The sequence below is a fragment of the Dipodomys merriami genome, unplaced genomic scaffold (assembly GCF_024711535.1).
Source record: "Dipodomys merriami isolate MVZ:Mamm:240054 unplaced genomic scaffold, mDipMer1.0.p SCAF_1356, whole genome shotgun sequence".
NCBI lineage: Eukaryota > Metazoa > Chordata > Mammalia > Rodentia > Heteromyidae > Dipodomys > Dipodomys merriami.
Genome location: NW_027202667.1, coordinates 62,801 through 88,764, shown reverse-complemented (window position 1 = coordinate 88,764; position 25,964 = coordinate 62,801). Strand labels below are relative to the sequence as shown.

Genomic DNA, 25,964 nt, shown 5'->3' with positions numbered 1-25,964 from the left:
GTGTCCCACGCTGTGTCCCACTCTGTGTCCAGTTTTGTCCGCAGCTGTGTACACCGCTGTGTAGCTCTGTGTCCCTGCTGTGTCCTGCTTTGTCCCGCTGTGTCCCGCTGTTTCCCCCGCTTTGCCCCGCTGTGTCCTGCTATGTCCCGCTGTGTCGACCGCTTTGTAACGCTGTGACCCCGCTGTTCCCCGTTGTGTCCCGCTGTGTCCTCCGCTGTGTCCCGCTGTGTCCCCCGCTGTGTCCCACTGTGTCCCCGCTGTGTCCCACTCTGTCCCCGCTGTGTCCCCCTGTGTCCCCGCTCTGTCCCCGCTGTGTCCCCCGCTATGTCCCTCAGTGTCCCCCGCTGTGTCCTACTGTGTCCCGCTGTTCTCCTGCTGTGTCGTCCGCTGTGTCCCGCTGTGTCCTCGCTGTGTCCCTGCTGTGTCCCCCCTGTGTCCCGCTGTTTCCTCGCTGTTTCCCCCGTTCTGTCGACGCTGTGTCCCCTGTGAAGCTGCTGTTTCCCCTTGTCCGCAGCTGTGTACACCACTGTGTCCCCCTGTGTTCCGCTGTGTTCCGCTGTGTCCCGTGGTGTCTTGCTTTGTCCCCCACAATGTACCCGGCTGAGTCCCGGCTGTGTCCCTGCTGTGTCCCGCTGTGTCCTCCTTGTGTCCCCCGATGTGTCCCCCGCTCTGTCCCTCAGTGTCCCACGCTGTGTCCCACTGTGTCCCGCTGTTTCCCCGCTGTGTCGTCCTCTGTTTCCCGCTGTGTCTTCGCTGTGTCCCTGCTGTGTCCCCCCTGTGTCCTGCTGTTTCCCCCGTTCTGTCCCGCAGTGTCCCCCACTGTGTCCAAGCGGTGTCCCGCTGTGCCCTCGCTGTGTCCGGCTGTGTCCCGTGGTGTCCTGAGTTGTCCCCCGCTGTGTCCCCCGCTGAGTCCCCGCTGTGTCCCGCTGTGTCCTCCCTGTGTCCCTCGCTGTGTCCCGCTCTATCCCCCGCTGTGATTCCCGCTTTGTCCCTGCTGTGTCCTGCTGTGTCCCGCTGTGTCCCGCTGTGTCCCCCACTGTGTCCCATTGTTTCCCCGCTGCGTCCTGCTGTTTCCCGCTGTGTCCCGCTGTGTCCCCGCTGTTTCCCCCTGTTTCCCCCCTCTGTCCCCGCTGTGTCCCCCGCTGTGTCCCCGCAGAGTCCCCGCTGTGTCCCCGCAGTGTCCCGCTGTGTCCTCCCTGTATCCCCCGCTGTGTCCCGCTCTATCCCCCTCTGTGATTCCCGCTTTGTCCCTGCTGTGTCCCGCTGTGTCCCGCTGTGTCCCGCTGTGTACCCCTCGGTGTCCCGTTGTGTGTCGTCGCTGTATCCCCCACTGTGTCCCGCTGTGTCCCCAGCTGTGTCCCCTGCTTGTCCCGCTGTGTTCAGCTATGTCCCGCTGTGTGCCCCGGTGTGTCCCGCTGTGTCCCGCTGTGTTCCCCGCTGTGTTCCCCGCTGTGTACCCGCTGTGTGTCTCGCTGTGTCCCGCTGTGTCACCGTTGTGTCCCGCTGTGTCCGGCTGTGTCCCCGCTGTGTCCCTGCTGTGACTCCGCTGTGTCCCGCTGTGTCCCCGCTGTGTCACTCTGTGTCCCGCTCTGTCCCAGCTGTGTCCCGCTTTGTCCCGCTTTGTCCCCGCTGTATCCCGCTGAGTCCCCCGCTCTGTCCCCAGCTGTGTCCGGCTTTGTCCCCCGCTCTGTCCCGCTGCGTCCCGCTGTGTCCCCCGATTTGTCCGGCTCTGTCCCCGCAATGTCCCCTCCGTGTCCCGGTATGTCCCACTGTGTCCCGTGGTGTCCCTCATTGTCCCCCGCTGTGTCCCCCGCTGAGTCCCCTCTGTGTCCCCGCTGTGCCCCGCTGTATCCTCGTTGTGTCCCCCACTCTCTCCCGCTTTGTTCCCCGCTGTGTCCCGCTGGGTCCCTCTGTGTCCTCGCTGAGTCCCCCGCTGTGTCCCGCTGTGCCCCTGCTGTGTCCCGCTGTGTCCAAGTTGTGTCCGCGCTATGTCTGCCACTGTGTCCTGCTGTGCTCCCAGCTGTGTCCCCGCTGTGTCCCCGCTGTGTCGCGCTGTGTCCTTCTGTGTCCCCCGCTGTGACCCCTGTGTCGCGCTGTGTCCTGCTGTGTCCCCAGCTGTGTCCCCAGCTGTGTCCCCTGCTGTGTCCCGCTGTGTCTCGCTATGTCCCGCTGTGTGCCCACCTCTGTCCCGCTGTGTCCCCGCTCTGTCAAGTTGTGTCCCGCTGTTTTCCCTGCTGTGTACCCGCTGTGTCTCTCGATGTGTCATGCTGTGTCCCTGCTGTGTCCCCCACTGTGTCCCGCTCTGTCCACGCTGTGTCCTGCTGTGTCCCCTCTGTCCCCCGGTGTGTCCCTGCTGTTCCCTGCTATGTACCCCACTGTGTCCCACTGTGTCCCGCTGTGTCCCGTTGTGTCCACGCTGGGTCCCCCTCTATGTCCCCACTGTGTCCCCCGATGTGTCCTGTTGTGTCCCTGCTGTGTCCTGCTGTGTCCCGCGCTGTGTCCCGTTGTGTCCCCGCTGTGTCTCCTGCTGTATCCCGCTGTGTCCAGCTGTGTCCCCGGTGTGTCCCGCTGTGTCCGCTGTGTCCTCGCTTTGTCACCCGCTGTGTCCCGCTGTGTCCTGGCTGTGTCCCCAGCTGTGTCCCCTGCTTTGTCCCCCGCTGTCTCCCACTTTGTCTCCCGCTGTGTCCCGCTGTTTCCCACTGTGTCCCCGCTGTGTCCTCGCTGTGTCCCGCTGTGTCCCCGCTGTGTCACCTGCTGTGTCCCGTTGTGTCCCCATCTGTGTCCCCGCAGTGTCCCCGCTGTGTCCCGCTGTGTCCCGTGGTGTTCCGTTTTGTCCCCCGCTGTATCCCCGGCTGAGTCCCCGCTTTGTCCCCGCTGTGTCCCGCTGTGTCCTCCCTGTGTCCCCCGCTGTGTCCCGGTCTGTCCCCCGCTGTGTCCCCCGCTTTGTCCCTGCTGTGTCCCGTTGTGTCCCCCCTGTGTACCGCTGTGTCCTCCCTGTGTCCTCCGATGTGTCCCCCGCTCTGTCCCTCCGTGTCCCCCGCTGTGTCCCAATATGTCCCTCTGTTTCTCCGCTGTGTCCTCCGCTGTGTCCCGCTGTGTCCTCGCGGTGACCCTGCTGTGTCCCCCCTGTTTCTCGCTGTGTCCTCGCTGTTTCCCCCGTTGTGTCCAGCTGTGTCCCCCGCTGTGTCCCCGCGGTGTCCCACTGTGTCCTCGCTGTGTCCCACTGTGTTCTCGCTGTGTTCCCCGCTTTGTCCCGCTGTGTCTTCTCTGTGTTCCCCGCTGTTTAGCGCTATGTCCCCCGCTTTGTCCCGCTGTATCCCGCTGTTTCCCCGATGTGTCACGCAGTGTCCCGCTGTGTCCCCGCTGTGTCCCCGCTGTGTTACTCTGTGTCCCCCGCTGTGTCCAGCTGAGTCCCCGCTGTGTCCCACTGTGTCCCCCGCTCTGTCCCCCGCTGTGTTCCGCTGTGTTCCCCGCTGAGTCCCGCTGTGGCCTGCTATATCCTCCGCTGTGTCCTGCTGTGTCCCCGCAGTTTCCCCACTGTGTCCCGCTGTATTCCGCTCTGCCCCATGGTGTCCTGTTGTCCCCGGCTGTGTCCCCCGCTGAATCCCTGCTGTGTCGCGCTGTGTCCCCCACTGTGTCCCGCTCTATCCCCCGCTGTGATTCCCGCTTTGTCACCGCTGTGTCCCGCTGTGTCCCGCTGTGTCCTGCTGTGTCCCCGCTGTGTCCCACTGTGTCCCGTTGTGTCCCGTTGTGTCCTGCTGTGTCCCGCTGTGTCCCCGCTATGTCCTGCTGGGTCCCCGATGTGTCACACAGTGTCCCGCTGTGTCCCCGCTGTGTCCCCGCTCTGTCACGCTGTATACCCCGCTGTGTCCAGCTGAGTCCCCGCTGTGTCCCGCTGTGTCCCCTGCTGTGTCCCCCTCTGTGTTCCGTTGTGTTCACCGATGAGTCCCGCTGTGTCCCGCTGTGTCCCCCGCTGTGTCCCGCTTTTTCCCCGCAGTGTCCCCACTGTGTTCCGCTGTGTTCCGCTGTGTCCCGTGGTGTCCTGCTTTGTCCACCGCTATGTCCCCCACTGAGTCCCCGCTGTCTCCCCGCTGTGTCCCGCTGGGTCCTCCCTGTGTCCCGCACTGTGTCCTGCTCTGTCCCCCGCTGTGTCTCCCACTTTGTCCCCACTGTGTCCCACTGTGTCCCGCTGTGTCCTGCTGTGTCCCACTCTGTGTACCATTGTGTCCCCAGATGCGTACACCGCTGTGTCGCGCTGTGTCCAATCAGTGTCCCGCTGTGTCCCACGCTTTGTCCCGCTGTGTCGTGCTATGTCCCGCTGTGTCCCCCGCTGTGTCCCGCTGTGACCCCGCTGTGTCCCGTTGTGGCCCTGCTGTGTCCCCGCTATGTCCCCCGCTGTGTCCCGCTGTGTCCCCGCTATGTTCTGCTGTGTCCCGCTGTGTCCCTGCTGTGTCCCCGCTGTGTCCCGCTGTGTCCCGCTGTGTCCCCGCTGTGTCCCACTGTGTCCCCGCTGTGTCCCGATATAGCCCCGCTGTGTCCCCGCTGTGTCCCCTTCTGTGTCCCCCGCTGTGTCCCCGCTGTGTCCCATGCTGTGTCTTTCGCTGTGTCCCGCTGTGTTCCCGCTGTGTCCCTGCTGTGTCCCCGCTGTGTCCCCCTCTGTGTCCCCCAGTGTATCCCACTGTGTCCAGCTGTGTCCCAGCTGTGTTCCCGCTGTGTCCCACCTGTGTCCCGCTGTGTCCTTGCTGTGTTCCCGCTTTGACCCTGCTGTGTCCCCGCTGTGTCCCGCTGTGTCCCCCACTGTGACCCTTCTGTATCCCCGCTTTGTCCTGCTGTGTGCCCCGCTGTGTCCTGCTATATCCCCGCTGTGTCCCCGCTGTGTCCCCCGCTGTGTCCCCCACTGTGTTCCGCTGTGTCCCTGCAGTGACCCGCTGTGTCACGCTTTGTCCCCCGCTCTGTCCCCGATGTATCCTGCTGTGTCCCGGCTCTGTCTCCGCTGTGTCCGCGCTATGTCCTGCTGTGTTCCCCGCTGTGTCCCGCTGTGTGCCCCGCTGTGTCCCGCTGTGTCCCCCGTTGTGTCCCTCGCTGAGTCCCCACTGTGTCCCCGCTGTGTCCCGCTGTGTCCTCGCTGTGTCCCCCGTTGTGTCCCGGCTCTGTCCCCAATGTGTCCTGCTGTGTCCCGCTGTGTCCTCGCTGTGTCCCCTGCTGTGTCCCGCTGTGTCCCCAGCTTTGTCCCTGCTGTTTCCCCGCTGTGTCCCGGTGTGTCCCGCTGTTTCCCGTGGTGTCCCGGTTTGTCCCCCGCTGTGTTCCCCTCTGAGTCCCCGCAGTGTCCGCGCCGTGTCCCGCTGTGTTCACCGCTGTGTCCTGCTGTGTCTTGGGCTGTGTCCCCACTGTGTCCCCGATGTGTCTTGCTGTGTCCCGCTGTGTCCTCGCTGGGTCCTCGCTGTGTCCCCCTTTGTGTCCAGCTGTGTCTCCCGCAGTGCCCAGCTGTGTCCCGCTGTGTCCCCATGTGTCCCCGCTGTGTCCCCCGCTGTGTCTCACTGTGTCCCCAGCTGTGTCCGGCTGTGTCACCCGCTGTGTCCAGCTGTGTGCCGCTGTGTCCCGCTGTGTCCCCCGGTGTGTCCCGATGTGTCCCCGCTGTGTCCTGATGTGTCCCAGCTGAGTACCTGCTGTGACCCGCTGTGTCCCTGCTGTCCCCCGCTGTGTCCCGCTGGTTATCAGGCTGTGTCCAGCTGTGTCCCGGCTGTGTCCTCGCTGTGTTCCGCTGTGTCTCGCTGTATCCCAGGCTGTGTCCCCGCCGTGTCCCGAGGTGTCCCGCTGTGTCCCGCTGTGTCCTCGCTGTGTCCCCCGCTGTGTCCCTCTGTGTCCAGGGCTGTGTCCCCGATGTGTCCACAATGTGTCCCGCGGTGTCCCGCTGTGTCCCCCGCTGTGTTCCGCTGTGTCCCCAGCTTTGTCCCCGCTGTGTCCCCGCTGTGTCCCGGTGTTTCCGGCTGTTTCCCGTGGTGTCGCGGTTTGTCCCCGGCTGTGTCCCCCACTGAGTCAGCGCTGTGTCCCCGCTGTGTCCCTAATGTGTCCCGCTGTGCCCCGCTGTGTCCTCGCTGTGTCCCCCGCTGTGTCCTGCTGTGTGTCCCGCTGTGTCCTCGCTGTGTCCCCCGCTGTGTCCCGCTGTGTCCTCAGCTTTGTCCCTGCTGTTTCCCAGCTGTGTCCCGGTGTGTCCCGCTGTTTCTCCTGGTGTCCCGGTTTGTCCCCCGCTGTGTTCCCCTCTGAGTCCCCGCAGTGTCCGCGCCGTGTCCCGCAGTGTCCACCGCTGTGTCCTGCTGTGTCTTGGGCTGTGTCCCCACTGTGTCCCCGATGTGTCTCGCTGTGTCCCGCTGTGTCCTCGCTGGGTCCTCGCTGTGTCCCCCGTTGTGTCCCGCCATGTCCCGCTTTGTCCCGATGTGTCCCGATGTGTCATGCTGTGTCCCCTGTGTAACCGCTGTGTCCCACTGTGTCCCGCTGTGTCCCGCTGTGTCCCGCTGTGTCCCACTGTGTCCCACGCTGTGTCCGGCTGTGTCCTGCTGTGTCCCCAGCTGAGTCCCGCTGAGTCCCGCTGTTTCCCCGCTGTGTCCCCCGCTATGTCCCCGCTGTGTCCCACTGTGTCACGCTTTGTCCCTCTGTGTCCTTGCTGTGTCCCCCGCTGTGTCCCGCTGTGTCCCGCTGTGTCCCCTCTTTGTCCCCGCTGTGTCCCGCTGTGTCCCATGCTGTTTCCCGCTGTGTCCTCTCTGTGTCCCCCGCTGTGGCCCGCTTGGTCCCTGCTGTGTCCTGCTGTGTCCCACGTTGTGTCCTGCTGAGTCCGCCGCTGTGTCCTACTGTGTTCCCGCTGTGTCCTCGCTGTGTCCCACGCTGTGTCCCGCTGGGTCCCCACTGTGTTCCCCTCTGTGTCCCCTTGTGTCCCCAGTGGTGTCCCTGCTGTGTCCCGCTCTGTCCCACTGTGTTCTCTCTGTGTCCCCCGCTGTGTCCCCGTTGTGAGCCCTGTATTCCGCTGTGTCCCGCTGTGTCCTCCCTGTGTCCCCCGCTGTGTCCCGCTATGTCCCCCGCAGTGTCCCCAGCTATGTCCCGATGTGTCCCACTCTGTGTCCCGCTGTGTCCCGCTGTGTCCCCCACTGTGTCCCGCTGTTTCCCCGCTGTGTCCCCCGCTGTGTCCCCACTGTGTCCCACTGTGTCCCGCTGTGTCCCGCTGTGTCCTCGCTGTGTCCCCCGCAGTGTCCGGCTATGTCCCGCTGTGTCCTGCTTTGTCCCCCGCTGTGTCCCGCGCTGTGTCCCGCTGTGTCCCGCTATGTCCCCTGTATCCACGCTGTGTCTCGCTTTGTCCCGCTGTGTCCCGCTGTGTCCCGCTGTGTCCTCGCTCTGTCCCCGCTGTGTCCTGCGGTGTATCCCGCTGTGTCAAGCTGTGTCCCCCGATGTGTCCGGCTGTGTCCTGACGTGTCCCTGCTGTGTCCCCCGCTGTGTCTCGCTGTGTCCCCCGCTGTGTCCTGCTGTGTCCCACGCTGTGTCCCGCTGTGGGCCGCTGGGTCCCGCTGTGTCCCCCGCTGTGTACCGCTGTGTCCCCGCTCTGTCCTGCTGTGTCTCCCGCTGTGTCCCGATGTGTCCCTGCTGTGTCCCGCTGAGTCCCGCTGTGTCCCCTGCTGTGTCCCAATGTGTCCTAGCTGTGTCCCTCTGTATACCCCACAGTGTCCCGCTTTGTCCCGCTGTTTCCCCACTGTGTCACCCGCTGTGTCCCCGCTGTGTCCCACGTGTCCCGCTGTCCAGCTATGTCCTAGCTGTGTCCCCCGCAGTGTCCCGCTGTGTCCCCGCTGTGTCCCGCTGTGTTCTCCGCTGTGTCCCCTGTGTCCCCCGCTGTGTCCCCTTGTGTCCCGCTGTGTCCCGCTGTGTCCTCGCTGTGTCCTTGCTGTGTCCCCGATGTGTCCCGCTGTGTATCCCGCTGTGTCCAACTGTGTCCCCGCTGTGTCCCGCTGTGTTCCCCACTGATTCCCCCGCTGTGTCCCCCGCTGTGTCCCGCTGTGGCTCCGCTGTGACCCCTGTGTCCCCGCTGTATCCCGGTCTCTCATCGCTGTGTCCCCACTGTGTCCTGCTGTGTTCCTGCTGTGTCCCGCTGTGTCACCCGCTGTTTCCTCCCCTCTGTCCCCCGCTGTGTCCCGCTGTGTCCTGCTGTGTCCCGCTGTGTCCGCTGCTGTGTCCCCGCTGTGTTCCCACTGTGTTCCGATGTGTCCTGCTGTGTCCCGAAGTGTACCGCTGTGTCCTTGCTCTGTCCCCGCTGTGTCCCCCTGTGTATCTCGCTGTGTCCAGCTGTGTCCCCGCTGTGTCCCGCTGTGTTCCCTGCTGTGTCCCCCACTGTTTCCCCCGCTGTGGTCCCCGCTGTGTCCCCGCTGTGTCCCGCTGTGTCCCCACTGTATCCCGCTGTGTCCCCGCTGTGTCCCCACTGTGTCATGCTGTGTCCCCGCTGTGTCGCGCTGTGTTCTCCGCTTTGTTCCCTGTGTCCCCCGCTGCGTCCCGCTGTGTCCCGTTGTGTCCCGCTGTGTCCCGCTGTGTCTTCGCTGTGTCCTCGCTGTATCGCCGATGTGTCCCGCTGTGTATCCCGCTGTGTCCAACTGTGTCCCCGGTGTGTCCCGCTGTGTTCCCCACTCGTTCCCGAGTTGTGTCCCCCGCTGTGTCCCCGCTGTGTCCCCGCTTATTCCCCCGCTCTGTATCTCGCTGTGTCCACCTTGTCCCCGCTGTGTCCCGCTGTGTTCCCCGCTGTGTCCAGCTCTGTTTCCCCCACTGTGTCCCCCGCTGAGTCCCCGCTGTGTCCCGCTGTGTCCGCGCTGTGTCCCACTGTGTCCCGGCTGTGTCCCCATTGTGTCCTCGCTCTGTCCCCACTGTGTCCCGTTGTGTTCCGGTGTGTCTCGCTTTGTCCCCCGCTGTGTCCTGCTGTGTCCCCGCTGTGTCATGCTGTGTCCCCGCTGTGTCCCCGCTGTGTCCTGCTTTGTCCCCTGGGTCCCAATGTGTCCCCAGTGTCCCCCTTGTGTCCAACTGTGTCCCGATATGTCCCGCTCTGTCCTCGCTGTGTCCCTGCTGTGTCCTGCCGTGTATCTCGCTGTGTCCCCCGATGTGACCCGCTGTGTCCCCGTGGGTCCCTCGCTGTGTCCTGCTGTGTCCCGCTGTGTCCCGATGTGTCCCCGCTTTGTCCTGCTGTGTCCCAGCTGTATCCCCTCTGTGTTCCCTGCTGTGTCCCGCTGTGTCCCACTGTGTACCCTGTGTCCCTGCGGTCTCCCGCTGTGTCCCGATGTGTCCTGCTGTGTCCTCACTGTGTCCCCGCTGTGTCCTGCCATGTATCCCGCTGTGTCAAGCTGTGTCACCCGATGTTTCCCGCTGTGTCCCCGCTGTGTCCCCCGCTGTGTCTCGCTGAGTCCCCCGCTGTGTCCAGCTGTGTCTGCCGGTGTGTCCAGCTGTGTCCCCCTGTGTCCTGCTGTGTCCCAGCTGTGTCCCCGTTGTGTCCCCCGCTGTGTCCCGCTGTGACCCGCTGTGTCCCCCTCTGTGTCCCGATATGTCCCCGCTGTGTCCCGCTGTGTCCTCGCTCTGTCCCCGCTGTGTCCCGCCTTGTATCCCGCTGTGTCAAGCTGTGGCCCCCGATGTGTCCGGTTGTGTCCTGATGTGTCCCTTCTGTGTCCCCCGCTGTGTCTCGCTGTGTCCCCCGCTTTGTCCCCGGCTCTGTCCGCTGCTGGATCCCGATGTGTTCTCCACTGTGCCCTGCTCTGTCCCATTCTGTGTCCCGCTGTGTCCACACTGTGTCTCCTGCTGGATGCTGCTGTGTCCCTGCTGTGTCCCGCTGTGTCCCACGTTGTGTACCGCTGAGTCCCCCGCTGTGTCCCCGCTGTGTCCCCGCTGTGTCCCCGCTGTGTCCCCAGGTGTGTCCCTCTGTGTCCCGCTGTGTCCACTGTGTCACCGCTGTGTCCTGCTGTGTCCCGCTGTGTCCCGATGTGTCCCGCTGTGTCCCGCTGTGTCCCCCCCTGTGTCCCGCTGTGTCCCGCTGTTTCCCCACTGTGTCCCCCGCTGTGTCTCACTGTGTCCCCAGCTGTGTCCGGCTGTGTCGCCCGCTGTGTCCAGCTGTGTGCCGCTGTGTCCCGCTGTGTCCCCCGGTGTGTCCCGATGTGTCCCCGCTGTGTCCTGCTGTGTCCCAGCTGAGTCCCCGCTGTGTCCCCCGCTGTGTCCCGCTGTGTCCCGCTGTGTAGCCCGCTGTGTCCCGATGTGTCCCCGCTGTGTCCCGCTGTGTCCTCGCTCTGTCCCCGCTGTGTTCCGCCGTGTATCCCGCTGTGTCAATCTGTGGCCCCCGATGTGTCCGGCTGTGTCCTGATGTGTCCCTTCTGTGTTCCGCGCTGAGTCTCGCTGTGTCCGCCGCTTTGTCCCAGGCTCTGTCCCCTGTGGGATCCCGCTGTGTCCTCCACTGTGATCTGCTCTGTCCCATGCTGTGTCCCGCTATGTCCACTCTGTATCCCCTGCTGGATCCTGCTGGGTCCCTGCTGTGTCCCGCTGTGTCCCACGCAGTGTCCCGTTGAGTCCCCTGCTGTGTCCCGCTGTGTTGTGCTCTGTCCCCGCTGTGTAACCGCTGTCCCCCCCTGTGCCCCCCGCTGTGTCCCCCGCTGTGTCCCGCTGTGTCCCCGCTGTGTCCCCCGCTGTGTCCCTCTGTGTCCCGCTCTGTCCCGCTGTGTCCACTGTGTCCCCGCTGAGTCCCGCTGTGTCCCGATGTGTCCCGCTGTGTACCGCTGTGTTCCTCGCTGTGTCCCGCTGTGTTCCGCTGTGTCCCCCCCTGTGTCCCGCTGTTTTCCCGCTGTGTCCCCCGCTGTGTCCCCGCTGTGTCCCACTGTGCTGGCTTTGTCCCGCTGTGTCCTTGCTGCGTCCACCGCAGTGTCCCGCTGTGTCCAGCTGTGTCCCCGCTGTGTCCCGCTGTGTCCCGCTGTGTCCCCGCTGTGTCCCGCTGTGTCCCGCTGTGTTCCTGCTGTGTCCCCGCTGTGTCCCCCCTGTGACCCACTGTGTCCCGCTGTGTCCCCTGTTTCCCCGCTGTGTCCCCCGCTGTGTCACCGCTGTGTCCCACTGTGTCCCGCTTTGTCCTGCTGTGTCCTTGCTGTGTCCCCCGCAGTGTCCCGCTGTGTCCCCTCTTTGTTCCCGCTGTGTCCTGCTGTGTCCCGCTGTGTGCCCACTGTGTCCCCTTGTGTCCCCCGCTGTGTCTTGCTGTGTCCCTCTGTTTCCCCGCTGTGTCCCCCGCTCTGTCCCGCTGTGTCCCTCTGTGTCGCGCTGTGTCCCCTGTGTCCCTGCTGTGTCCCGATGTGTCCCGATGTGTCCGGCTGTGTCCCGATGTGTCCTTGCTCTATCCCCGCTGTGTCCCGCCGTGTATCCCGCTGTGTCAAGCTTTGTCCCCCGATGTGTCCCGCTGTGTCCCCGCTGTGTCCCGCTGTGTCCCGCTGCATCTCTCTGTGTCATCCTCTGTGTCTCGCTGTGTCCCCCTCTGTGTCCCGCTGTGTCCCCCGCTGGATCCCGCTTTCTCCTCCACTGTTTCCTGCTGTGTCCCATGCTGTGTTCCGCTGTGTCCTCTGTGTTCCCCGCTGTGTCCCGCTGGATCCCCACTGTGTCCCGCTGTGTCCCACGTTGTGTCCTGCTGAGTCCCCCGCTGTGTACTGCTGTGTCCGGCTGTGTCCCCGCTGTGTTCCCGCTGTCCCCCCCTGTGTACCCCGCTGTGTCCCCGCTGTGTCCCCTGCTGTGTCCCGCTGTGTCCCCAGTGGTGTCCCTGTTGTGTCCTGCTCTGTCTCGCTGTGTCCCGCTGTGTCCTGCTGTGTCCTCGCTGTGTACCCCGCTGTGTCCAAATTGTGTCCCCGCTGTATCCCGCTGTGTCACGCTGTGTTCTCTCTGTGTCCCCCGCTGTGTCCCCGTTGTGTCCCCCTGTATTACGCTGTGTCCCGCTGTGTCCTCCCTGTGTCCCCCGCTGTGTCCAGTTATGTCCACCGCAGTGTCCCCAGCTATGTCCAGCTGGGTCCCACTCTGTGTCCCGCTGTGTCGCCCACTGTGTCCCGCTGTTTCCCCGCTGTGTCCCCCGCTGTGTCCCCGCTGTGTCCCACGGTGTCCCGCTGTGTCCTGCTGTGTCCTCGCTGTGTCCCCGCAGTGTCCGGCTGTGTCCCGCTGTGTCCTGCTGTATCCCCCGCTGTGTCACCCGCTGTGTCCCGCTGTGTCCCACTGTGTCCCGCTATGTCCCCTTTGTCCCCGCTGTGTCTCGCTGTGTCCTGATGTGTCCCGCTGTGTCCCCTGTTTCCCCGCTGTGTCCCCCGCTGTGTCACCGCTGTGTCCCACTGTGTCCCGCTTTGTCCTGCTGTGTCCTTGCTGTGTCCCCCGCAGTGTCCTGCTGTGTCCTGCTGTGTCCCCTCTTTGTCCCCGCTGTCTCCTGCTGTGTCCCGCTGTGTGCCCACTGTGTCCCGCTGTGTCCCCCGCTGTGTCTTGCTGTGTCCCTCTGTTTCCCCGCTGTGTCCCCCGCTGTGTCCCCCGCTGTGTCCCGCTGTGTCCCACTGTGTCGCGCTGTGTCCCCTGTGTCCCCGCTGTGTCCCGATGTGTCCCGATGTGTCCGGCTGTGTCCCGATGTGTCCTTGCTGTATCCCCGCTGTGTCCCGCCGTGTATCCTGCTATGTCAAGCTTTGTCCCCCGATGTGTCCCGCTGTGTCCCCGCTGTGTCCCGCTGTGTCCCGCTGCGTCTCGCTGTGTCCCCCTCTGTGTCTCGCTGTGTCCCCCTCTGTGTCCCGCTGTGTCCCCCGCTGGATCCCGCTGTCTCCTCCACTGTTTCCTGCTGTGTCCCCTGCTGTGTTCCGCTGTGTCCCCTCTGTGTTCCCCACTGTGTCCCGCTGGATCCCCGCTGTGTCCCGCTGTGTCCCACGTTGTGTCCTGTTGAGTCCCCCACTGTGTACTGCTGTGTCCGGCTGTGTCCCCGCTGTGTCCCCGATGTCCCCCCCTGTGTACCCCGCTGTGTCCCCGCTGTGTCCCCTGCTGTGTCCCGCTGTGTCCTCAGTGGTGTCCCTGTTGTGTCCTGCTCTGTACCGCTGTGTCCTGCTGTGTCCTCGCTGTGTACCCCGCTGTGTCCAGTTATGTCTCCTGCAGTGTCCCCAGCTATGTCCAGCTGGGTCCCACTCTGTGTCCCGCTCTGTCCCCCACTGTGTCCCGCTGTTTCCCCGCTGTGTCCCCCGCTGTGTCCCCGCTGTGTCCCACTGTGTCCCGCTGTGTCCCGCTGTGTCCTCACTGTGTCCCCGCAGTGTCCGTCTGTGTCCCGCTGTGTCCTGCTGTATCCCCCGCTGTGTCCCCCGCTGTGTCCCGCTGTGTCCCACTGTGTCCCGCTATGTCCCCTGTGACCCCCTGTGTCCCGCTGTGTCCCGATGTGTCCCGCTGTGTCCGCTGTGTCCTCGCTCTGTCCCCGCTGTGTCCCACCTTGTAGCCCACTCTGTCAAGCTGTGTCCCCCGATGTGTCCGGCTGTGTCCTGATGTGTCCCAGCTGTGTCCCCCGCTCTGTCTCGCTGTGTCCCCCGCTGTGTCCCGCTGTGACCTGCTGTGTCCCCCGCTGTGTCCCCCGCTGTGTCCCCTGCTGTGTCCCGCTGTGTCCCGCTATGTCCCCTGTGTCACCGCTGTGTCCCGCTGTATCCTGCTGTGTGCCGCTGTGTCCTGCTGTGTCCCCCGCTGTGTACCGATGTGTCCACGCTGTGTCCTGCTGTGTCCCCCTCTGTGTCCCGATGTGTCCCTGCTGTGTCCCGCTGAGTCCCGCTGTGTCCCCCGCTGAGTCCCAATGTGTCCCAGCTGTGTCCCTCTGTATCCCCCAGAGTGTCCCGCTGTGTCCCGCTGTTTCCCCGCTGTGTCCCCCGATGTGTCCCGCTGTGTCCCCCTGTGGTCCCCAGTGTCCCGCTGTGTCCCCCTGTTTCCCCCGCTGTGTCCCGATGTGTCATCGGTGTTTTCTGCTGTGTCCCAGCTGTGTCCCCGCTGTGTCTCCCGCTGTTTTCCGCTGTGTCCCCGCTGTGTGCCCCACTGTGTCCCCCGCTGTTTCCTGATGTGTCCTCCGCTGGTTCCCGCTGTGTCCTCCGCTGTGTCCCGCTGTGTCCCCCGCTGTGTCCCCATTGTGTCCCCGCTGTGTCCCACTGTGTCACGCTGTGTTCTCTCTGTGTCCTCGCTGTTCCCCCGCAGTGTCCCGCTATGTCCTGCTGTGTCCCCGCTGTGTCCCCGCTGTGTCCCAGCTGTGTCCCTGCTGTGTCCAGCTGTGTCCCGCTGTGTCCCCAGCTGTGTCCCGATGTGTCCCCGCTGTTTCCCCTGCTGTTTCTCCCTGTGTCCCCCGCTGTGTCCCGCTGTGTCCCCCACTGTGTCCAGCTGTGTGCCGCTGTGTCCAGCTGTGTCCCCTGTTGTGTCCCGATGTGTCCTCGCTCCGTCCCCGGTGTGTCCCGCCGTGTATCTCGCTGTGTTAAGCTGTGTCCCCCGATGTGTCTGGCTGTGTCCTGATGTGTCCCTGCTGTGTCCCCCGCTGTTTCTCTCTGTGTCCCCCGCTGTGTCCTGCTGTGTCCCACGCTGTGTCCCGCTGTGTCCCCTCTGTGTCCCGCTGAGTCCCGCTGTGTCCCCGATGTCTCCCGCTGTGTCCCCCGCTGTGTCCCGATGTGTCCCCGCTGTTTCCCCCGCTGTGTCCAGCTGTGTGCCGCTGTGTCCCGCTGTGTCCCATGTGTGTCTCCCTGTGTCCCGATGTGTCCCCGCTGTGTCCCTCTGTGTCCTCGCTCCGTCCCCTGTGTGTCCCGCCTTGTATCCCGCTGTGTTAAGCTGTGTCCCCCGTTGTGTCTGGCTGTGTCCTGATGTGTCCCTGCTGTGTCCCCCGCTGTTTCTCGCTGTGTCCCCCGCTGTGTCCTGCTGTGTCCCCTCTGTGTCCCGCTGAGTCCCGCTGTGTCCCCGATGTGTCCCGCTGTGTCCCCCGCTCTGTCCCGATGTGTCCCCGCTGTTTCCCCCGCTGTGTTTCGCTGTGTGCCCCGCTGTGTCCCGCTGTGTCCCCGCTGTGTCCAGCTGTGTGCCGCTGTGTCCCGCTGTGTCCCAAGTGTGTCTCCCTGTGTCCCGCTGTGTCCCCCACTGTGTCCCGATGTGTCCCCGCTGTGTCCCTCTGTGTCCTCGCTCTGTCCCCGGTGTGTCCCGCCGTGTATCCCGCTGTGTTAAGCTGTGTCCCCCGATGTGTCCGGCTCTGTCCTGATGTGTCCCTGCTGTGTCCCCCACTGTTTCTCGCTGTGTCCTCCGCTGTGTCCTGCTGTGTCCCACCCTCTGTCCCGCTGTGTGCCGCTGGGTCCCCCGCTTTATACCGATGTGTCCCCCCTGTGTCCTGCTGTGTCCCCCGCTGTGTCCCGCTGAGTCCCCTCTGTGTCCCGCTGAGTCCCGCTGTGTCCCCGCTGTGTCCCGATGTGTCCCAGCTGTGTCCCTCTGTGTCCTCCACTGTGTCCCCTTGTGTCCCGCTGTTTCCCCGCTGTGTCCCCTGCTGTGTCCACGCTGTGTCCCACGAGTCCCGCTTTGTCCCGCTATATCCTTGCAGTGTCCCCCGCAGTGTCCCGCTGTGTCCTCGCTCTGTCCACGCTGTGTCCCACCGTGTATCCAGTTGTGTTAAGCTGTGTCCCCCAATGTGTCCGGCTGTGTCCTGATGTGTCCCAGCTGTGTCCCCCGCTGTGTCTCGCTGTGTTCCCCGCTGTGTCCCGCTGTGTCCTGCTGTGTCCCCCGCTGTGTCCCGCAGTGTCACGCTGTGTCCCGCTATGTCCCTTGAGTCCCCGCTGTGTCCCGCTGTGTGCCGCGGTGTCCAGCTGTGTCTCCCGCTGTGTACCGATGTGTCCCCGCTGTGTCCTGCTGTGTCCCCCGCTGTGTCCCGATGTGTCCCTGCTGTATCCCGCTGTGTCCCCCGCTGTGTCCCAATGTGTCCCAGCTGTTTCCCGCTGTGTCCCCCACTGTGTCCCCTTGTGTCCCGCTGTTTCCCCGCTGTGTCCCCCGCTGTGTCCCTGCTGCGTCCCACGAGTCCCGCTGTGTCCCGCTATATCCTTGCTGTGTCCCCCGCAGTGTCCCGCTGTGTCCTGCTGTGTCCCGGCTGTGTCCCCGCTATGTCCCGCTGTGTCCCCCGCTGTGTTCCCCGCTGTGTCCCGCTGTGTCCCAACTGTGTCCCTTGTGTCCCCGCTGTGTCCTGCTGTGTCTCAGCTGTGTCCCCGCTGTGTCCTCCGCTGTGTCCCGCTGTGTCCCGCTGTGTCCACCGCTGTGTCCCGATGTGTCCCCGCTGTGTCCTGCAGTGTCACAGCTGTATCCCCGCTGGGTCCCCCGCTGTGTCCCGATGTCTCCCCGCTGTTTCCCGATGTGTTCCTGCTGTGTCCTGCTGTGTCCCAGCTGTGTCCCCGCTGTGTCCCCCGCTGTGTCCCTCTGTGTCCCCGCTGTGTCCCCCGCTCTGTCCCCTGCTGGTTCCCGCTGTGTCCTTCGCTGTGTCCCGCTATGTCCCGCTGTGTCCTATCTGTGTCCCCCGCTGTGTCCCGCTATGTCCCCCCTCTTTGTCCCCAGCTGTGTCCCGCTGTGTCCCACACTGTCTCGCTGTGTCCCGCTGTGGCCCAATGTGTCCAGCTGTTTACCCACTGTGTCCCCCGCTGTGTCCCCGCTGTGTCCCACTTTGTTCCGCTGTGTTCCGCTGTGTCTTCGCTGTGTCCCCCGCTGTGTCCGCTATGTCCTGCTGTGTCCCCTCTGTGTCCCCACTGTGTCCCGCTGTGTCCCTGCTGTGTCCCCACTGTGTCCCGCTGTGTCCCGCTGTGTTCCCCGCTGTGTCCCGATGTGTCTCCGCTGTGTCCCCCGCCGTGTGTCGCTGTGTCCCCCGCTGTATCTCGCTATGTCCCCCAATGAGTCCAGCTGTGTGCCGCTGTTTCCCGCTGTGTGCCCCGCTGGGTCCCGATGTGACCCCGCGGTGTCCTGCTGTCCACAATGTGTCCCGCTGTGTCCTCGCTGTGTCACCAGCTGTGTCCTGCTGTGTCCCCCGCTGTGTCCCGCTGTGTCTCGCTGTGTCCCTCTGTGTCCCCGCTCTGTCCCTCTGTGTCCCGCTGTGTCCTCGCTGTGTCCCCGCTGTCTCACACTGTGTATCCTGCTGTGTCCCTCTGTGTCCCCGCTGTCCCCCCGCTGTGTCCCGTTGTGACCCGCTGTGTCCCTGCTGTCCCCCGATGTATCCCGCTGTGTCCCCGCTGTCCCCTGGAATTTCCCCGCTGTGTCCTGCTGTGTCCCGCTGTGTTCCCGCTCCGGCCCCACTGTGTACCACTGTGTCCCGCTGTGTCCTCTGCTGTGTCCCCCGCTTTGTGCCCCGCTGTTTCCCCGCTGTGTCCTGCTGTGTCCCCGCTGTGTCCCCAGCTGTGTCCCGCTGTATCCCCCGGTGTGTCCCGCTGTGTCCCGCTGTGTCGTCTGTGTCCCGCTGTGACCCTGCTGTGTCCCTGATGTGTCCCGCTGTGTCCCGTTGTGTCCCTGCTGTCCCCCACTTTGTCCCCGCTGTGTCCCGCTGTGTCCCAGCTGTCCCCCACTTTGTCCCCGCTGTGTCCCGCTGTGTCCCAGCTGTCCCACCGCTGTGTCCCGCTGTGTCCCGTTGTAACCCGCTGTGTCCCTGCTGTCCCCCGATGTATCCCGCTGTGTCCCCGCTGTCCCCTGGAATGTCCCCGATGTGTCCCGCTGTGTTCCCACTCCGTCCCCACTGTGTACCACTGTGTCCCGCTGTGTCCTCTGCTGTGTCCCCCACTTTGTGCCCCGCTGTGTCCCGCTGTGTCCCCGCTGTGTCACCAGCTGTGTCCCGCTGTATCCCCCGGTGTGTCCCGCTGTGTCCCGCTGAGTCGTCTGTGTCCTGCTGTGACCCTGCTGTGTCCCTGATGTGTCCCGCTGTGTCCCGTTGTGTCCCCGCTGTCCCCCACTGTCCCCCCGCTGTGTCCCGCTGTGTCCCCGCTGTCCCCCCGCTGTGTCCCGCTGTGTCCCGTTGTGACCCGCTGTGTCCCTGCTGTCCCACGATGTATCCCGCTGTGTCCCCGCTGTCCCCTGGAATGTCCCCGCTGTGTCCCGCTGTGTCCCACTGTGTTCCCGCTCCGTCCCCACTGTGTACCACTGTGTCCCGCTGTGTCCTCTGCTGTGTCCCCTGCTTTGTGCCCCGCTTTTTCCCCGCTGTGTCCCACTGTGTCCCCGCTGTATCCTGCTGTGTCCCCACTGTGTCCTTCTGTGTCCCTGCTGTGTCCCGCTGTGTACTCCGCTGTGTCCCGCTGTGTCCCGCTGTTTCTCGCTGTGTCCCAATGTGTCCACTTCTGTGTCTCCGCTGTGTCTCCGCTGTGTCCCCGCTGTGTCTCCGCTGTGTCCCCGCTGTGTCCCGCTGTGTCCCTCTGTGTCCCGCTGTGTCCCGCTGTGTCCCCCATCTGTCCCGCTGTGGATCTCCTGTGTCCAACTGTGTCGCCGCTGTGTCCCGCTGTGTTCCCCACTGATTCCCCCGCTGTGTCCCCCGCTGTGTCCCCGCTGTGACTTGCTGTGTCACCGCTGTGTCCCCGCTGTGTCCCGGTGTGTCCCGCTGTTTCCCGTGGTTTCCCAGTTTGTCCCACTTTGTGTCCCCCGCTGAGTCCCCGCTGTGTCCCCGACGTGTACCGCTGTGTCCCCCGATGTGTCCCGCTGTGTACCGGTCTGTGTTTCCTCTGTGTCCCCAATGTGTCCCGCTGTGTCCTCGCTGTGTCCCCAGCTGTGTCCAGCTGTGTCCCCCGTTGTGTCACGCTGTGTCCCCCGCTGTGTCCCGCTGTGTCCCGCTGTGTCCCCAGCTCTGTCCCGCTGTGTCCTCGCTGTGTCCCCGCTGTGTCCCACTGTTAATCCCGCTGTGTCCAGCTGTGTTCCAGGTGTGTCGCCGCTGTGTCGTCTATGTCCCGCTGTGTCCCACGCTGTGTCCCGCCGTGTCCCGCTGTGTCCCATTGTGTCCCCGGCTGTGTCCCGCTGTGTCCTGCTGTATCCCGCTGTGTCCTCACTATGTCACCGCTATGTCCCCCTGTGTAACACGCTGTGTCCAGCTGTGTCCTCGCTGTGTCCACGCTGTTTCCCGCTGGTTCTCCTGCTGTGTCCCTGCTGTGCCTCAATGTGTCCCACTGTTTCCCTCTGTGTCCTCACTGTGTCCCCCACTGTGTCCTTATGTGTCCCCCGCTGTGTCCTGCTGTGTTACCCGCTGTGTCCCGCTGTGTCCCGCTGTGTCCCCGCTGTGTCCCCGCTGTGTCCTCGCTCTGTCCCCCGCTGTGTCCCGCTGTGTCCCCCGTTGTGTCCCCTGCTGTGTCCCACTGTGTCCCCGATCTGTCCCGCTGTGTATCCCGCTGTGTCCAACTGTGTCCCCGCTGTGTCCCGCTGTGTTCCCCACTGATTCCCCCGCTGTGTCCCCCCTGTGTCCCCGCTGTGTCCCACTGTGTCCCCGCTGTCCCATTGAGTGTCCCTGCTCTGTCCCTGCTGTGTCTCGCTGTGTCCTGCTGTGTCCCACTGTGTCCTAGCTGTGTCCCCGCTGTGTCCCGCTGTGTCACCCTGTGTCCTACTGTGTCCCCTCTGTGTCGCCGCTGTGTCCCCGATTTGATCCACTGTGTCCCCCGCTGTGTCCCCGCTGTGTCCACGATGTGTCGCGCTGTGTCCTCTCTGTGACCCTGCTGTGTCCCGCTGTGTCCTGCTTTGTCCCGTTGTGTCCCCGCAGTCACCCACTGTGTCCCCGCTGTGTCCCCGCTGTCCCCCCGCTGTGTCCCACTGTGTCCCGCTGTGACCCGATGTGTCCCTGCTGTCCCCCGATATGTCCCGCTGTGACCCCGCTGTCTCCTGGAGTGTCCCCGCTGTGTCACCGCTGTGTCCGGCTGTGTTCCCGCACTGTCCCCGCTGTGTACCACTGTGTCCCGCTGTGTCCCCCGCTGTGTCCCCCGCTTGTGTCCCGCTCTTTCCCCGCTGTGTCCCGCTGTGTCCCCGCTGTATCCTGCTATGTCCCCACTCTGTCCCCACTGTGTCCTTCTGTGTCCCTGCTGTGTCCCGCTGTGTACTCCTCTGTGTCCCGCTGTGTCCCCCGCTGTGTCCCGCTGTGTCTCGCTGTGTCCAACTGTGTCGCCGCTGTGTCCCGCTGTGTTCCCCACTGATTCCCCCGCTGTGTCACCCGCTGTGTCCCCCGCTATGTCCCCGCTGTGACTCGCTGTGTCCCCGCTGTGTCCCCTCTGTGTCCCGGTGTGTCCCTCTGTTTCCCGTGGTGTCCCGGTTTGTCTCACTTTGTGTACCCCGCTGAGTCCCCGCTGTGTCCCCGACGTGTACCGCTGTGTCCCCCGATGTGTCCCACTGTGTACCGGTCTGTGTTCCTGCTGTGTCCCCAATGTGTCCCGCTGTGTCCTCGCTGTGTCCCCAGCTGTGTCCAGCTGTGTCCCCCGTTGTGTCACGCTGTGTCCCTCGCTGTGTCCCGCTGTGTCCCGCTGTGTCCCCAGCTCTCTCCCGCGGTGTCCTCGCTGTGTCCCCGCTGTGTCCCGCTGTTAATCCCGCTGTGTCCTGCTGTGTCCCGCTGTGTCCCGCTGTGTCCCCAGCTCTGTCCTGCTGTGTCCCCGCTGTGTCCTGCTGTGTCCCGCTGTTTCCCGTGGTGTCCCGGTTTGTCCCCCGCTGTGTCCGGATTTGTCCCCCGCTTGTCCCGCTGTGTACCGGTCTGTGTCCCCGCTGTGTCCCCGATGTGTCCCGCTGTGTCCCGCTGTGTCCTCCCTTTGTCCCCCGTTGTGTCCCGCTGTGTCCCCTGCTGTATTCCCCGTTGTGTCCCTGCTGTGTCCTGCTGTGTCCCACTGTGTCCTGCTGTATCCCCCGTTGTGTCCCGCTGTGTCCCCGGCTGTGTCCCCCGCTGTGTCCTGCTGTGTCCCTGCTGTGTTCCGCTATGTCTTGCTGTGTCCCCCTCTCTGTCCCTGCTGTGTCCCGCTGTGACCTCGCTGTGTCCCCCGCTGTACCCCTCTGTGTCCCGCTGTGTCCTCGTTTTGTCCCCGCTGTGGCCCGTTGTGAATACGGCTGTGTCCAGCTGTGTCCCGCTGTGTACCTGTGTGTCACCGCTGTGTCCCGCTGTGTCCCCCGCTGTGTCCCCACTGTGTCCCCGATATGTCCTGCTGTGTCCCGCTGTGTCCTCGCTATGCCCGCGCTGTGTGTTGCTTTGTCACCCGCTGTGTCCCGCTGTGTCTCGCTGTGTCCTCGCTGTTTACCCTGCTGTGACCCTGTGTGTCCCGCTGTGTCCCGCTGTGTCCCACTCTCTCCCCGCTGTGTCCTGCTGTGTCCCCCGCTGTGTCCCTGCTTTGTCCCGCTGTGTCCCGCTGTGTACCGCTATGTCCCGCTGTGTCCCCCGCTGTGTCCCCGCTTTGTCCCGCTGGGTCCCTATGTGTCCCCGCTGTGTCCCGCTGTGTCCCTCTGTGTCCCCGCTTTGTCCCCGCTGTGTCCCGCTTTGTCCCTAGTTGTTTCCCGCTGTGACCACCGCTGTGTCCCCCACTGTGTCCCGCTGTGTATCAAGCTGTGTCCAGCTGTGTCCCCACTGTGTCCCGCTGTGTCCCACGCTGTGCCCCGCTGTGTCCCGCTGTGTCCCACTGTGTCACCTGCTGTGTCCACGCTGTGTCCCCGCTGTGTCCTGCTCTGTCCTGCTATGTCCCACTGTGTTGCGCTGTGTCCCGGCTGTGTCCCGCTGTGTCCCCTCTGTGTCCCCCGCTGTGTCCCCGCTGTGTCACACTGTGTACCGCTGTGTCCCGCTGTGTCCCTCATTGTGTCCCGCTGAGCCTCCCACTGTGTCCCCCACTGTGTCCCCCGCTGTGTCTCCCGCTGTGGCCCCGCTGTGGCCCGTTGATTCCCGCTGTATCCCCTCTGTCCCCCTTTGTGTCTCAGCTGGGTCCCGCTGGGTCCCCGCTGTGTCCTGCTGTGTCCCACTGTGTCCCATGCTGTGTCCCGCTGTATCCCCCGCTGTGTCCCGTTGTGTCCCCGCTGTGTCCCCCGCTGTTTCCCACTGTGTCCCCGCTGTCCCCCGCTGTGTACTGCTGTGACCCGCTGTGTCCCTGCTGTCTCCCGCTGTGTCCTGCTGTGTTCCCGCTGTCCCCTGGATTGTCCCGCTGTTTCCGCACTGTTTCCCACTGTGTATCCCGCTGTGTCCAACTGTGTCCCCGCTGTGTCCCGCTGTGTTCCCGGCTGTGGCACGCTGTGTCCCCGGCTGTGTCGCGCTGTGTCCCCCCCTCTGTCCAGCTGTGTCCCACTGTATCCCGCTGTGTCCTCGCTCTGTCCCCGCTGTGTCCCGCTGTGTATCCCGCTGTGTCCAGCTGTGTTCCCTCTGTATCGCCGCTGTGTCCCTCTGTGTCGCGCCGTGTCCCCCCCTGTGTCCCGCTGAGTACCCTGCTATGTCCAGCTTTGTCCTTGCTGTGTCCCTCTGTGTCCTCGCTGTGTAACCGCTTGTCCCGCTGTTTATCATGCTGTGTGCAGCTGTGTCCCTGCTGTGTCCCCGCTGTGTCCCCGCTGTGTCCCCGCTGTGTCCCCGCTGTGTTCCCGCTGTTTCTCGCTGTGTCCCGGGCTATGTCCCTGCTGTGTCCCCGATGTGTCCCGCTGTGTCCCGCTGTATCCTCGCTGTGTCCCCCGCTGTGTTCCTCTGTGTCCATTGCTGTGTCCTCGCTGTGTCCCCGATGTGTCCCGCTGTGTCCCGCTGTGTCCCGGGCTGTGTCCCTGCTGTGTCCCCGATGTGTCCCGCAGTGTCCCGCTCTTTCCTCGCTGTGTCCCCCACTGTGTCCCGCTGTGTCCCACGCTGTGTTCCTGCTGTGTCCCTGCTGTGTCCCGCTGTGTCCCGCTGTTTCCCGTGGTGTCCCGGTATGTCCCCCACTGTGTCCCCATCTGAGTCCCCGCTGTGTCTCTGCTGTGTCCCGCTGTGTCCTCGCTGTGTCCCCCGTTGTGTCCCGCCGTGTCCCCTGCTGTTTCCCCCGCTGTGTACCACTGTGTCCCTGCTGTGTCCCCACTGTGTCCTTCAGTGTCCCCGCTGTGTCCCGCTGTGTCCTCCGCTTTGTCCCGCTGTGTCCCCCGCTATGTCACGCTGTGTCTCGCTGTGTCCCGATGTGTCCGCTGCTGTGTCCCCGTTTTTCCCCACTGTGTCCTGCTGTGTCCCGCCTAGTCCCACTGTGTCCCTCTGTGTCCTCGCTGTGTCCTCGATGTGTCCCGCTGTGTCCTCACTGTGTCCCGCTGTGTCCCCGCTGTGTCCCGCTGTGTCCCCGCTGTATCCTGCTGTGTCCCCGCTGTGTCACCACTGTGTCCTTCTGTGTCCCCGCTGTGTCCCGCTGTGTACACCGCTGTGTCCCGCTGTGTCCCCCGCTGTGTCCCGCTGTGTCTCGCTGTGTCCCGATGTGTCCACTGCTGTGTCCCCACTGTGTCCCCGCTGTGTCCCGCTGTGTCCTGCTTTGTCCCGCTGTGTCCCGCTGTGTCCTCGCTGTGTCCCCGATCTGTCCCGCTTTGTATCTCGCTGTGTCCAACTGTGTCCCCACTGTGTCCCGCTGTGTTCCCCACTGATTCCCAGGCTGTGTCCCCCGCTGTGTCCCCGCTGTGTCTCGCTGTGTCCCTGCTGTCTCCCAGCTGTGTCCCTGTGTGTCTCGCTGTTTCCGGTCGTGTCCCGATTTGTCCCACTTTGTGTCCCCCACTGAGTCCTTGCTGTGTCCCCGACGTGTTCCGCTGTGTCCCCCGTTGTGTCCCTGCTGTGTCCCGCTGTGTCCACCCCTTTGTCCCCTATTTGTCCCGCTGTGTCCCGCTGTGTACCGCTATGTCCCGCTGTGTCCCACGCTGTCTCCCGCGCTGTGTCACACGCTGTGTCCCCCGCTGTGTCCGGATGTGTCCCCCGCTGTGCCCCGCGGTGTACCGGTCTGTGTCCCCGCTGTGTTCCCGATCTGTCCCACTGTGTCCCGCTGTGACCTCGTTGTGTCCCCCGCTGTGTCCCGCTGTGTCCCCCGCTGTGTCCCCCTGTGTCCCCCCCTGTGTCCCGACGTGTCCCCGCTGTGTCCTGCTGTGTCCAAGCTGTATCCCCGCTGTGTCCTGCTGTGTCCTCGCTGTGTCTCCCGCTGTGTCCCGCTGTGTCCCCTTCTTGTTCCCCCGTGTCACGCTGTGTCCACGCTGTGTGCCCATTGTGTGCCGCTGTGTCCTTGCTTTGTCCCCTGCTGTGTCACGCTGTGTCCCGCTGTGTTCCCTGCTGTGTCCCTAATGTGTCCCTACTGTGTCTCTCTGTGTCCTAGTTGTGTCCCGCTGTGTCCCCCGTTGTGTCCCGCTGTATCCCCGCTGTGTCCTGCTGTGTCCTTGCTTTGTCCCCGCTGTGTCCCGCTCTGAATCTCGCTGTGTCCAGCTGTGTCCTCGCTGTGTCCCGATGTGTATCCCGCTGTGTCCCGCGCTGCGTTGTGTCCCCCGCTTTGTCCATGCTGTGTCCTGCTGTCTTCCCACTGTGTCCCCGCTGTGTCCACACTGTGTCCCGCTGTATCCCGGCTGTTTCCCACTGTGTCCCCGCTGTGTCACCGCTGTGTTCCGCTGTGTCCCGCTGTGTCACCACTGTGTCCCGCTGTGTCCTGCTGTTTCCCCCTTATGTCCCCGCTGTGTCCCCATTGTGTCTCGCTGTGTCCCCGCTGTCCCCAGCTGTGCCCCCTGTGCCCCGATGAGTTCCCTGCTGTGTCCCAGTGTGTCCCTGCTGTGTCTCCTTGTGTCCCCCGCTCTGTCCTCCGCTGTGTCCCCCTCTGGCCCCCGCTGTGTCATGCTGTGTCCTGCTCTGTCCCAAGCTTTTTCCCGCTGTGTCCCGTTGTGTCCCTCTGTTTCCCATTTCTATTCCCCGCTGTGTCCTGCTCTGTCCCCGCAGTGTCCCGCTGTGTTCCCCGCTGTGTCCTGCTGTGTCCCCCGCTGAGTCCCGTTGTGTCCCGCTGTGTCCCCGTTATGTCTTGCTGTGTCCTCCCTGTGTCCCCGCTGTGTCCCGCTTTGTATCCCGCTGTGTCCAGCTGTGTCCCCGCTGTGTCCCGCTTTGTATCCCGCTGTGTCCAGCTGTGTCCCCGCTGTGTCCCGATGTATTCGCGCTGTGTCCCCCGCTGTGTCCACTGCATGTGTCCCCCGCTGTCTCCATGCTGTATCCTGCTTTGTCCCCGCTGTGTCCCGCTGTGTCCCCAAGGTTTCCCGCTCTGTCCCAGCTGTGTCACACTGTGTCCCACCTTGTGTCTGCCAGTGTCCCCCGCTTTGTCCCGCTGTGTCCCGCTGTTTCCCCGCTGTGTCCCCCGCTGTGTCCCCACTGTGTCCCACTATGTCCCGCTGTGTCCCGCTGTGTCCTCGCTGTTTCCTCACAGTGTCCCGCTGTGTCCCGCTGTGTTCTCTCTGTGTCCCCTGCTGTGTCCCGCTATGTCTCCTGCAGTGTCCCCTGCTGTGTCCCGCTATGTCCCACGCTGTGTCCCGTTGTGTCCCGCTGTGTCCTCTGCTGTGTCCCCGCTGTGTCCACACTGTGTCACCGCTGTGTCTCGCTCTGTATCCCGCTGTGTCCCCGCTGTTTCCCGATGTGTTCCCCGCTCTGTCCCCCGCTGTGTCCCCCGCTGTGCCCCCCTCTGTGTCGAAGATGTGTCCTGCTGTGTCCCTGCTGTGTCCTGCTGTGTCCTGCTCTATCACGCTGTGTCCTACTGTGTCCTCGCGGTGTCCCCTGCAGTGTCCCGGTGTGTTGCGCTGTGTCCCCGCTGTGTCCCGCTGTTTCCCCGCGGGGTCCCCGCTGGGTCCCCGCTGTGTCCCACGCTGTGTCCCGCTGTGTCCACTTATGTGTCTCACAGTGTCCCACTTTGGCCCGCTCTGTCCCCCGCTGTGTCCTCGCTGTGTCTCCTTTCTGTCCATCGCTGGATCCCGCGGTGTCCTCAGCTGTGTCCCATGCTGTGTCCCACTGTGTCCCCTCTGTGTCACCTGTT

General features: G+C 64.5%; 1 protein-coding gene across 1 annotated transcript; it reads right to left on the bottom strand.

Moving 5' to 3' along the window:
- Nucleotides 1–1,026: 1,026 nt before the first annotated feature.
- On the bottom strand, nucleotides 1,027–24,356 carry LOC138825160 (filaggrin-like; the record flags this gene model as incomplete). Its single annotated transcript, XM_070019565.1, has 3 exons — nucleotides 1,027–1,071; nucleotides 3,262–3,312; nucleotides 24,294–24,356. Coding segments are annotated over 3 exons (159 nt in total), but the record flags the coding sequence as incomplete, so codon positions are not given.
- Between the last annotated feature and the right edge of the window lie 1,608 nt (nucleotides 24,357–25,964).